Consider the following 12,763-nt stretch of genomic DNA (forward strand, 5'->3'; position numbering starts at 1 on the left):
ATAAAAGGAAGTACTTCTTCACCCAAAGAGTGATTAACACATGGAATTCACTGCCACAGGAAGTGGTGGGTGCTACAAGCATGGACGGCTTCAAAAGGGAATTAGATAAGCATATGGAGCAGAGGTCCATCAGTGGCTATTAGCCACAAGGTATAGCTAGGGGCTCTGGGGCAAGTGATGCTCTGTCTTCTTGGTGCTTGGGGGGGGTCAACAGTGGGAGGGCTTCTAATGTCCTGGCCCCACTGCTGGACCTCCTGATGGCACTGGTATTTCTGGCCACTGTGTGACACAGAGTGTTGGACTGGATGGGCCTTTGGCCTGATCCAACATTGGCGTCTCTTATGTTCTTATGTTCTTATGAGAGGCTCATGCGAGGTACACTTTCCTGACATTTGGTAGGAGCACCAAAATCATAACAACTGAAAAGGGTGTAAAAGAATGGTGCACCGCAGGGAGATTTTGCAGTCACAGATATATAACACAGCTTTCTTTCTGGAATACAGATTCAAAAGTCACAACTACTGGGAAGCTGAGTTACAGCCATATCACCTGAGAACACAAACAGCTCTTGAACCTCCCCTTTCCCCTGTCTGCCTTCACCTTCCTAGATTTTCCACGGAGGCTTTCCAGCGTTGCAGTTCCTGCCTGCAATCTTCTAAGGTCCCAGTAAGTGCTTCACATTCCTCTCTCTGTTCCTGCAGCCGCCTGTTTGCTGCCTGTGCTTCCTGCTGGTAGTCAGAAAGCTGCTTCTTGACAGATCCCAGTGCATCCCGGCAAGACTCCAGCTGCACACGCAACTCCTGTTCATAAAAAGACGGATCAAACACGAGGCTCCTTCTGTGTCATATAACATGATACACACAGGGGATCAGACACCCCATTTAACAGATGGACCAAGTGCTATGATCAACACTTCCCTCCACCATGAGAGTCTTATAGTAAAGGAAGCTAGATTTAAAAAAATAAACATCAAAATACATGTTTGGGATAAATCTAAGCACATGAAAGAGGTAGCAAATATACTGTTGTGTACTAACCAAGACCGAAAACGTGGTCAGGCTCGCACGCGGTCATGTGAACTAGCAGAGCTTCGCAACCGGACACAATAGAGAGAGGGGATCCTAGAACAGACCAATAGGGCAGTCAGGATCCTAGAAGGGACCTATGGGTGTGGCTGCACTGTAAATAAACCAATCACGTGTGTGGGTGTGGCATGAAACAGGAATTTAAGCAGGCTCTGGCCCCTGCGAGGGCATCTCAGTTTTCTCCTGCCTTTAATAAAATATGAGCTAATCACTACAACGCATCTGGACCCAGTACTTTACACTGGCGATGAAGGTGGGATCCTGATGAGCACACCAGATCAAGCATAGGAACCCGGGACTCCAGAGTCTGCACTGAGCAACACACCGCGCACCGAGAACCCACTCACCGTGCCCCGCACCACTCCTCCGATCATGGCTGCTGCTCTGGGAATCACCGTCTTCAACCCAACTCACCCCAAGCTGTGGGAAGCATGGGTCAAACAGCTAAAATACTTCTTCCAGACCCAAGGTACGGAGGATGCCGCCAAGAAGAAAGCATGGCTGCTCAGCACAGGTCCGGAGCCTCATCACTCTGGTAACCTTAGAGGCCACCACCTACGACGAGCTGGTCAAGGCTCTCACGGACCACTTCACTCCGAGACTGTCCAAAATGGCTTTGCGCATGGACTTCTTTGCGTGCATCCAGAAGTCCAGGGAGTCAGCCGCCGTTTTCATGGCCGCCGTTTGTAGGCTGACAATCAACTGTGAATTTCCTGCCATCTAGGACGCCCTTTTGAACCAGTTTGTCCGGGGCATCTGGGATCCAAAACTACGAAGGACACTCGATGCACAGGGCATCCACCCGATGTCAGAGAAGATCCACATCATCGTGCAGGTGCCTGCCCCCTCCTCAAAAGCAGAACTCCAAGCCTTCCAAGGACTCTTAAATTTTTATCATTCCTTCTTGCCCCACAAGGCTGCCGTTGCGCAACCTCTGCACCGCCTGCTCTATAAGAATGCCCTGTGGGTCTGGGGTCCCAAACACGCCACAGCGTTCAGGGAAGTAAAAGAACTCTTGACATCCAACTCTGTCCTCACCCATTTCGATGAGTCCCTCCTGGTGGTCCTGGCTTGTGATGCTTCCCCATACAGGGTCGGGGCAGTCCTGGGGCACCGACTGGCAGATGGCAGAGAGGTTCCTATTGCTTACTACTCACTGACCCTCTCTTCGGCTGAACGCAATTACGCCCAAATCGATAAGGAGGCCCTGGCAATCATGGCTGGAATAAAGAAATTCCACGATTATCTCTATGGCCAGCCTTTCACCATGGTCACAGTTCACAAGCCCCTCCTGGGGTTACTCGCCCTGGACCACCAGAAACCCGCAGATGTTGTCCCCAAGGGTGCTCCGCTGGTCTATCTTCCTGGCCGGGTACCAGTATGAGCTCATCCACCGCCCCGGTAAAGCGATGGGTCACGTTGACGCCCTCAGCCGCCTCCTGCTACTGTCTTGCGATCCCAACCCGGCTCCAGCCCACCATGTTGTCCTGTTGGAAGATCTTTCTGACTGCCCCATCCAGGTCTCTGATGTCTCCTGCCACACCGCCCGTGACCGCCTCCTTGCCAGGGTCCTGGACTGCGTGGGGAGATGGTGGCCCACCAGAGTTTGCAGCATTTTCATCTTGGCAGGATGAACTGTCATCCCACAAGGGCTGTCTGCTCTGGGGAAGCCAAGTTGTAATACCCGCTCCACTATGCCAGCAGGTGCTCACAGCTCTACACAACACGCACCCCAGAATAGTGCGAATGAAAGCACTGGCACAGAGCTATGTGTGGTGGCCAGGAATAGACGGGGAAATCAAGGACCGAGTAAGGCGCTGCCAGACGTGCCTGGAATTACGGCCAGAACCCCCCAGAGCCCCAGTGCAACAATGGAAGTCCTCACACAAGTCGTGGGCTCGGCTACATCTAGACTTTGCCGGCCCCTTCCAGGGACAGATCTTCTTTATCCTAGTAGACACCTACACTAAATGGCTGGAAGTGGCGGCAGCGCCCTCCACCTCATTTCAGGCCAACATCCGTGCGATGTGACGCATCTTTAGCACACATGGCATTCCGGATTCCCTGGTGATGGGCAATGGGACAGCTTTCACCTCAGCAGAATTCCAGGAGTTTGTGTGCTGTTATGGGATCCGCCACATCTGCTCCGCACCCTTTCACCCCGCAACGAACGGCCAGGCGGAAAGAATGGTCCGAACAACCAAGGAAGCACTTCAGCACATGGGTCCGGGAGACTGGGACTACTGGCTGGCCGCCTTCCTGTTCGGCCAATGAACAACCCCACACACAACAATCGTCCGCAGCCCAGCCGAACTTCTGATGGGACGGCGGCTAACCACGAGACTAGACCATCTGCACCCCGATCGTGCACCCGAGCACAGCGCTGCTCCAGAGAGTCAGAAGGCTGCACGAGGGTTCTTCCCAGAAGACCCCGTGTACGCCAGGAACTATGCCTGGGGCCCCGCATGGATTCTGGTCAGGATGGTCAGGATAACCGGGCCCCGGTCCTACGATTTCACCACCAAAGACGGCCAGCTTCTGAGATGACACATTGATCAGCTCCGTCGTCACCTCCTCCCCACGAACGCTGACATGCCTGAGTACAGCAAGGACAAGGTATCAGGGCCGGAGCCCAACAAGCCAGAAGAGCCCGATGACTCCGCGGAAGCCCAGCAGCAGCCAAGCGAGATACCCACCCAAGATGGTGGCGAGAACTCCAAGCAGGGGCACAGCATGGAACACCATGAGGAACCGGCCCCAGCCAGCACTCCAGGGACACCATCTGACGGCCCCAGAGCAGGGGGTGCTAGCGCCAGAGCTCCGCCGCTCGACCTGGGAATGGCGGAGACCCACATATCTCCAGGACTTTGTTTGCCAGGACAGTCTGAACCTTGGGGAGAGGGGTGTTGTGTATTAACCAAGACCAAAAATGTGGTCAGGCTCACACGTGGTCATGCGAACTAGCAGAGCTTCATGACCGGAATAGCAACACAATAGCGAGCACGGATCCTAGAACGGACCAATAGGGCAGTCAGGATCCTAGAAGGGACCTATGGGTGTGGGTGCACTGTAAATAAACCAATCACGTGTGTGGGTGAGTGTGTTGGGTGTGGCATGAAACGAGCATTTAAGCAGGCTCTGGCCCCTGTGAGGGCATCTCAGTTTTCTCCTGCCTTTAATAAAATATGAGCTAATAAATAAATACAACACGTCTGGACCCAGTACTTTACATATACATAAATAAAAACTAGGTCAGATGAACACATGAAGATACCTTATACTGTTAGACCACTGGTCTATCAAGGTCAGTATTGTCTACTGCTATTTACAAGGACTCTCCAAGTTATCAGGCAAAGGTCTTCCACATCACTTCTCTGGAGATGCTGGGGATTCAATCTGGGACCTTCTGCATGCAAACACTCTACGCACCTTCCTGTGGTTTTCAGTGTTTAGTCATGGTACCCTGTCGATGAGGTATGCCTGCCCATCTTCCTGCCATCTAAAAGGTGAACACACTGCAAGAGCCAGTGCAAGAAGTCATGGCAGCAACTGCCCTACCATGTGAAAATGGTGATGAAGATGGAAAGCCTGCCCCCACCTTTCATGGAAATTGCATCAGTGCCCTGTCCTTAAGGGTGCCTTTTAGTGAAGCCTAGCCTTTGGATGTCTTTCCAGTCCCTCTGACAAGGTTCTCTACAATCCACAGTTCTGCCTTACCCATAATGGTGTGTATTGTGCTAGTGACAAAATAAACGTGCAATGTTAAAGAAATGGCTACTTTTATTATTTAATGTTAGTATAGACATATCAGTGTGCAAGGTACTGTACAGAAATCAGAGGTAGACTCTGCACATAGATAGATTACAATTCATATCAACAGTGAAATGGGGGGCAGGTGGGATCTTGTGTTATAGGTACAGCTATATATATATATGTATGTATGTATTTTCAGACATTCACAAACTTAATCTGGAATGATTAACATTCACAAGTGAAAAATAACAGTAATAAAATTACAGATATTAGTGTCCAATGCCCAAAGGCAGTGTGGCAAGGTTTTGTTTCCTTTGGATGAAAAAGTCCTGAAGACTTATGGTATCTCTGGAATATTTGTCTTATTGAAGAAGAGCATAATGAAAGCAAGTAGACACTCCTTTAGCAGACAGCAAATCTGCTAACACAGAATCAGGCACCCCTGCACCTTCAGCCAATTCACAGTTTTCTCCATCTTCACATTCAGAGCTATAACTGTTCCCAAACTGTATTTTGCCAAATTTTCACCAACTAACCAAATTATCAGCAAGAACCTTCACCTAAAACCATAGTTACGGAGTGTTACCTGTAATCAGGACATCCAAACTCATAATACAGTCTATTTTAGGACTGAAAAGCATACAATTGTACAAATATTCTAAAATAGCTTTTTAAGCAACATTCTTTTGATGATTATATATTACCATGTTATATTTATTTTAACCACAAATGCAGTGTACATTACAATCAAGCCAACCTGTTCACGCTGCTGTGATTGCTGGATAACAGCCTGCACTGACTGCAATGCTCTGTTTGGCCCGGGAGAACGTGTCCGGGATGGCGATGTCCACCGACGATGGGGAGAGCTGGAGCGCAGAGGGGAAGTACGCCATAGGACCTCCTCCTCTGCTGCAGTTTTTGCACTTTCCGAGGAGGTAAGTCCTGTGCTTTTAGATTCAGCCAGGGCCAACTGTGATGAGAGCAGAGAGGAAGTGAATCCCACTCAACCTGATCTGCTAGGCAGCTACATTCAGCAAAGCTTTAAAACATGGGGCTTGAAACTGAAATTCTAAACATCTCTTTATTTGTTAGTTCAGATGCCAATTTCACATGGCTTTACTGAGAACAGAAATGGTGCCATACCTAATAAAAGTGATTTATTTTATAGTTGCAAACAAGGTCAGCAGAACACTGAAAATAACATAATTTGGTAATATTGGTATCATTTTTTTCAGTGTTTTCAAAAGACTGCTTTAGCTTTATACTGTTACAATACAAAAACAGCAACAAAAATAGGCCTTTAAAGCTATATTTAGGTACTTGGTTGCTTGTTTCATACATGCACATCTTGATTGACTCTTATGAGCCTAGTTGAAATCTCAGATCAATAATGGGGAGCAATAATGGGGAGCGGTGGGTCCTGTCCTTTACATTCAAGACAACAGCTGTTTGGATCCCAAATTTATCTGAGCTTTCTGTTGCCAAATGCATGCTACACAAGTAAAAAGGTCCATCTGCAAATATATGTCCCTCATGGAGATGTGGAACAATATGCATTTCCTCTGAAGGAAATGTTGATACCATCCTTTCACTGAATGGTTCCTTGCAAGAGGCAAGTTGCCCTCACACTCTGAAGCCATGGAAATCTTTGAAACATTAATTATTACTAATTATGCATTAAAATGCCTAAAGGTACAGTAGGCACTGGGGCGGGGGCACCTCTCCTTAAGACTGCTTAATCACAGGCAGGTAATGCCAGCCCATAAAGAGCTGGACAAAACATACTGTAAAATCCATACCCACAGGGCACAACAAAAGCCCTTTCAGGGTTCCAGTCTATGTTTGCCTAGTTTCCGCCCCCTGCTGTCAATACTAAAGTCAATTCAAGTCTTATGATCCAACAAGGAACCAGTAAACTGTGCTCAAGAGAAGCCTAAAGATTCCTAGTCACTAGCACATAAACAAGTATAAAACAAGGGCACAATCCACTGAGTAGCTTCCTGTTCAAGCCCCACTGGAATAAATGGAAGCTGGGCCAGATGATGGCAATGCTCTTGCACAACATGGTTCATTTCAAATGGGTCTCGTACAGGTGAACTTATTTCTATTTATTTAAACACAAGCATTGCAGAATTATCAAGGTGGCCTAGAACTCTTCAAAACACCTCAATAAAATTAAAATTAAATGTGGTCAGCAATACAAATACAACATTTCAAAAATCAGTAGCAGTAAAAGACATAAAAGTGAATTAATATTAAAAGTTTATGTGAACAGGATTAGACTTAACTTGGAGAGTAATGATAGTGTCAAACAATCTCGCCAAGGAGGAAGTTCCAGAACAGAAAACAGAAAAGGATGTTTCTCCAGTAACCACCCACCTAAACTCAGAAGTCAGGGGTACCTGTGAAAGAGCCTTAGAAGAAACTTATACCTTCCTGGTGAATTGTGTCCCATTCTTTATTAAAAATTATGATTGAGAGTTCTATCATCAAATGACATGTAGTGAGCCATTATGGACCTTGTCAAATGGACCTTCTGTAATTCCCTTCTCCTCTAATGGGATGAGCATAGGATGAAATTGCACAAACCTGTGTGATACTGTTCAAGATACGCTGCAAAGAGTCAATTTCCTCCTTTAGGTCCTTCACCTCTTCTAGATCGCCAATCTTACTGGTCTCCTAGTGTTCAAAGATAAGCAGTCTCTCAGAAATGGACATAGGGGAAAGATCAAAAAAAGTATGAGAAGGTAAGTGTGTGTGGCAGTATGAACACATATTTATGAGTGAGTGTATGCCTCTTTGTGAGAACATGTTTGTTGGTAAGGGTATTTGTGTCGTATGAGAGCAACAGAAAGAGGAGTTTGTGGATATGTGTACCAATTTCTGAATGTCCATTTTTAAGGCAGAGATGGTCTTCTCTTTCTTTGTGTTCTGTTCTTTAAGTTTATCTCCTAAAGCAGTTAGCTCTGTAATCCTGGAAGACACAACCAAACACAGGTTAACATATCACAAGGGAGAATAAGTTACCCAAAGAGTTCCATTTTTTCGTTCATTAAAGAAAATAGATCAGGGGTGTCGAATTCATTTGTTATGAGGGCCACATCTGACATAGATGAGACCTTGTTGGGCCGGACCATGTGTGCCATAAAATATAATGCCAGGTAGTGGAGATATAAACTTTATAAAGGACACAAACAGAACTAAAGATTTTTTTTACTTAAAATAAAATCATGCTTAAAACATTCACACTCTTGCAGTATTTTGTTTATTTAACAGTGTCTTATAACTGACACCTCTTGCTCTGAATTATTGCATCAAAATATCTGTGCTGTTGCAATCTTGAGTATGCTGTTCAAGTGTGTATCTGTAAGCACCAAATCTACTTTTTATTTATTGACATTCACTACAGAAATCTCATGCTCAGAGTTCTGAACCTACGGCTCAGGGGAAAACATGAAATGGCTGGGCCTTGCAAGCTTTTGTACATAAATTGCTTCATATGCTGGTCAAGAGCATAAGAAGGCACCATGGCACAGACTGAGGGCTATGTGTTTGTCTACAAAACTATAGTCTTCCTCAGTGGTCTACTATCTGAAAAGTAAGTTCAAAGTTCCCAAAGGAAATGTGCTGGGTGAACTTGGTCTGGACACACACTCTCAGCCTAATCCACCTTGTTGTTATTCCTCATCTAAATAATTCACATTGCTTTCCTACTGAGCAAGACTGGATCATGAGGGCATGAATACAGTGAAAAGGGGGAGGGAAACCCAGTTGCACCCAGGAGAGTCACAGCATAACAAGCCCAACAAAACACACACACTGTAGCAAGACACACAAAACTTTGTTGGTCTTAAAGGTGCTTTGTATTTCTCCCATGGGACTGAGGCAGACAAGCAAAGCAAGCTCTCTCTCCTTCCCTCCCTCCCTTCAGGGAGGCGCCTCAGCCAATGGCAGGGAAGAAAGGCTTGCCTTTCTGTCCTGTGCGATTGAGGCAGCCTGGCCAGGAAGCAAGTTCTGGCTCCTTCCCTCCCTCCCCCTGGAAGGGGAAGGGGGAGGGTGGCTCAGCCAGTGCAGGGAACAGAAGCTTGCCTATCTATCTCTCCTGAGTGGTTGAGAGAGTCTGGCAAAGCAAGCTAGGATGATGCAGCAGCAAAACTGAAAGAAGAAGCAGGAGAAAGCCAGTTCCACTGCGGGCCTGATAGAAGCCCTCTGGGGATCTTATTTGGCCCCCGGGCCACTGTTTGACACCCCTGAAATAGATATTGCAAATTCATGCAGTATCTTGAAATCATAGGGCTACATAAATATTTTTAAGGGAGGTGAAAGTGGCCTCTCTTCTATGGTACACGCTTGTTGCCTCTAGTCAAACAGGATGAACATAAAAACCTGCAAAACCTGCTGATGACAAATACTGGTGGGATAAGTGTCCAAACTACTAGCAGTGATCTTCGTTGAAAGGGCCTTTTGTTTTATTCATCTGCCCCACCACAGTATTCTGTATTGCCTGGGATCTGCTGAAGTAGACTGAGGGCTGTCTCTCTATGGTAACAGAACAAGGAAGGAGTCAGTCTGTATGCCCTTTGAGGCCCTCTAATGTTCTGACTCACAGGTGCTCTTCTCACCTGGAGTTTAGGCCAGCCTTTTCTCCATCCCAGAGACTTTGCTGCTGCATCATCTCCCGGACTTTGTCACGAAGCTGCTTCTCCAGCAAACAAGCAGAGCTGCTTTCAGAGAGACGCAGGTTAGAATCCAAATTGAGACAGGCTGTCTGGAGGCGGCGACCTACTCTTGCCATGTCAGTTCCTGTTTCAGCAAAACCTCTGTAATGAAGGGTTAGAAGTTTTTTAAAAGAATCAGAATCTACACACATCATGATGTCACATCTCCAAGCCTAACAAGTACTGTTATCCACCATACTGCTGTATAACTAGGATGTCAGCAACCACTAGGAACACGTATTACTGCACTATTACATTAAGTTAAGCAAACTCCAGAGGAAGGCGGAAGACAGGAGGGCATGGTGTGATGTGGTCCATGGGGTCGCGAAGAGTCGGACTTGACTGTGCGACTGAACAACAACAACAAAGTATGTACACACAACCCCCTCCCCCAAGATCAGGTATACCATAGTAAAAAATGTGCTTGTAACCTTTCAGATATTCATATTTATTGATTTTAAAGAAGTGTATCCTGCCTTTTGAGCAACTGGTTCTCAGGGGGGCTTACAAACAGTACGTTAAATTCAATGCAGATCCCACTTCACCCCAAAACAAAAACTGCAAAGTAGCCTTTGGGCATCTGGCTGGTTGCAGAGACCAGCGTGCCCTTTCCCCTCGTGACTGCTTGCAATTTAGGAGCCAAAATACGAAAAAGGGATTTTATTTTTTGTCAGCATATATCTGAATCATAATGATGTAAACATTCCTATAATCTGATTTCCATTTTCTACAATGTAGTATAGCAGTCATAGCTTTGGCCTAGGCCCAGGGAGACCCAGGTTCTTCAAATCCCTGCTTGCCATGAAACTTACTGAGTGACTTGGGACCAGTCATGCTCTTTCAATCTGACCCAAGTCAAAGAGTTGTTTCAAGAAATAAAATGAAAAAGCAGAGAACCATGTATGCCACCCTAGTTCCTTGGAGGAAGGACAGGCCAAAACGGTACTAAATAAAAATAAAATACATGGTTACTGAACCTAACATTCTTAGAGGACACAGAAATTTCAATGACTAGCCCCTACTGTAGTTTTGGAGCCGATGAGGCTGAATGCTTCTGAAAAATCAACCCAGGGTTGTCAGATCTTTAGCATATTTCTCTCCATCATAATTGTGTGCTCAGCAATCAGGATTGCTTTGGTAGCAAGATCACCTTTACGTTGCACCCACCTCTCCACTGTGGTGCGGAGCTCTGCAAAGTTGCCACGAAGTATTGCAGCTTGCCGCCATAGCAAAAGGATTCCACTGTGCTCACTGCTTAAATATGAACTACAACTCTGGGAAGAACAATGGTAAGAGCATGACTGGAATAGTGCAGTTCCAACACTTTATAACTTTGTTGAAGGGCTGCTGCAGTAAGAAATCTCTTGCATTTGTAATACTTACTGTTCTATACAAATGCATCTTCCAAAGTCTCCTGTATGAGTAAGAGGACATTATGTAAAGCCCTTGGAAATCTAGACCCAGTGCCACTGGCACAGGGATGCAGAAACATTACAGAAAATCCTGTTCTCATATGCTGGAATTGATTTTAGGACATTTCTTGTTCTGCAAGCTGTAATGATTTTTCTTAAAATGGGATAGAACATTCTAAAATGAATAAATAACATACCAACTAACTTTCAGTTTCCAGTACACTGTACTTTCCAAGCACACAGGGATATTGCGCCACCCCCAAATACACACAACAACACTGCACAGCTAAAATACAAACCAGGGACTCAAAGAAATGCATCCCCTTCCAACATTGTAGTGAGGTTGGCATCAACTTTGGCTGAGCAAATAAAATTCTGAGCTCAGAACTTGGCCAGGATACAGAATGAGCTAATATTTTGCTGCATAAATGAGCATGTCTTAATGCTTGTAAATCCATACGTATGGATTATTCTTAAGCACCACAATAAATAAATAAATATAAATAAACTTTGTCGTTTAGAGCAGAGGGTTTCAACGTTTCTCACTGGATCTAGGCTCCTTCTCACAGAGGAGTCATTTACAATGAGTTTTAAAGTTCAAGTAGTACCTTGGTGGCCTTAAGGTCTGTGGAAGAGTAACATAACTTTTAATTTTAATTTTAACTGAGGCACTACTACAGCAGGTTAGTAGCAGTTGGAAACACTACAGCAATAGCAAAAATGACATTATTATTATTAGTAATAACATTTGAATCCCACCCTTCCTCCAAGGATCTCAGCATAGCACACACCAAGTTACCTCATTTTATCATCACAATAACCATGTGAGATATGTTAGATTGACATAAAATGAGTGGCCCAAGGCCCTCTAGTAGGAGATTTGAACCCATTTTCTATGGTCCATCTACTATACCATGCTGATGACAGAGGTACATCTATCTGAGTTAAAGTATTACAAAGAATGTCAAAAATTAAGTAAAACCAGAATTTTCTGAAAGCTAGAAATAGCTAACAGACAGTGAAATAAACAGACTTAGACAAGAGCAGGGGTAATTTCCTGTGGAAGCACACAGGAGCGGAGCTCCTGTAGTAAGGAGGCCAGGGGGCGGGCACATGCAACAAGCCTCGCCCCCTGCTCCCAGCAGCCCTCAGTCGAGCCACGAGGAGCAAGAAGCAGCCAGGTAAGTTGCAGAGCCACCCCCCAGCCCACCTTCAAGTACAAGCGCTCCCTCCTCTGTGAGGGCAGATCTGCGCGTTCCCCTCCCCCCCATAGCTAGCAATCCAAAACAGTCCAGTGGCACCTTTAAGACCAAGTTTTATTCAGGTACAAGGTCTCCCTTCTCTGTGAGGGCAGATCTGCACGTTCCCCACCCCCCGATAGCTAGCAATCCAACACAGTCCAGTGGAGCCTGAGCAGTGGGTGTTGTCTTCTGACACACTTCCAGCGATGTCAGGGGGTGTGGCATACGCAAAGAAGTTATGCTAATGAGTTATGCTAATGAGCTCCTGCACCTCTTTTTCTACAAAATGACCTCTGGGTGAGAGTAACTCTGCATAGGCTTGTACTGATAGGACTGTAGTCAATGTCAACTGAATACAGAGCCAAAGAACAACTGAGTGATGTAAAGCTCTTTCTTAAACTTCAAATATTAACTGAGAAGGGGAGATATTAGGTTCATGAAACTGTAACCAAAAAAAGAAGAAGAAAGAAACTTATGGGCTATGGCATTCTCAAAAGACTGAATCTGAAAAAAACAGCAATTTGATATTTAATTCTGACACCAGCTAGAAATTG

General features: G+C 45.7%; 1 protein-coding gene across 1 annotated transcript in view; it reads right to left on the minus strand.

The window, feature by feature from the left end:
- Window positions 1-12,763, minus strand: part of CROCC2 (ciliary rootlet coiled-coil, rootletin family member 2) — a 126,530-nt gene that overhangs the window by 77,817 nt on the left and 35,950 nt on the right. Inside the window, exons 9-14 of the mRNA XM_015416057.1 lie at window positions 10,724-10,830; window positions 9,461-9,658; window positions 7,716-7,812; window positions 7,428-7,517; window positions 5,596-5,808; window positions 601-800 (exon numbers count right to left, since the gene is read on the minus strand). Of these exons, the coding sequence (XP_015271543.1) occupies window positions 601-800; window positions 5,596-5,808; window positions 7,428-7,517; window positions 7,716-7,812; window positions 9,461-9,658; window positions 10,724-10,830 (905 nt within the window). The remainder of the gene's footprint in view (window positions 1-600; window positions 801-5,595; window positions 5,809-7,427; window positions 7,518-7,715; window positions 7,813-9,460; window positions 9,659-10,723; window positions 10,831-12,763) is intronic.

This window comes from Gekko japonicus, unplaced genomic scaffold (genome assembly GCF_001447785.1).
Source record: "Gekko japonicus isolate JY-2015 unplaced genomic scaffold, Gekko_japonicus_V1.1 scaffold300, whole genome shotgun sequence".
Taxonomy (NCBI): domain Eukaryota; kingdom Metazoa; phylum Chordata; class Lepidosauria; order Squamata; family Gekkonidae; genus Gekko; species Gekko japonicus.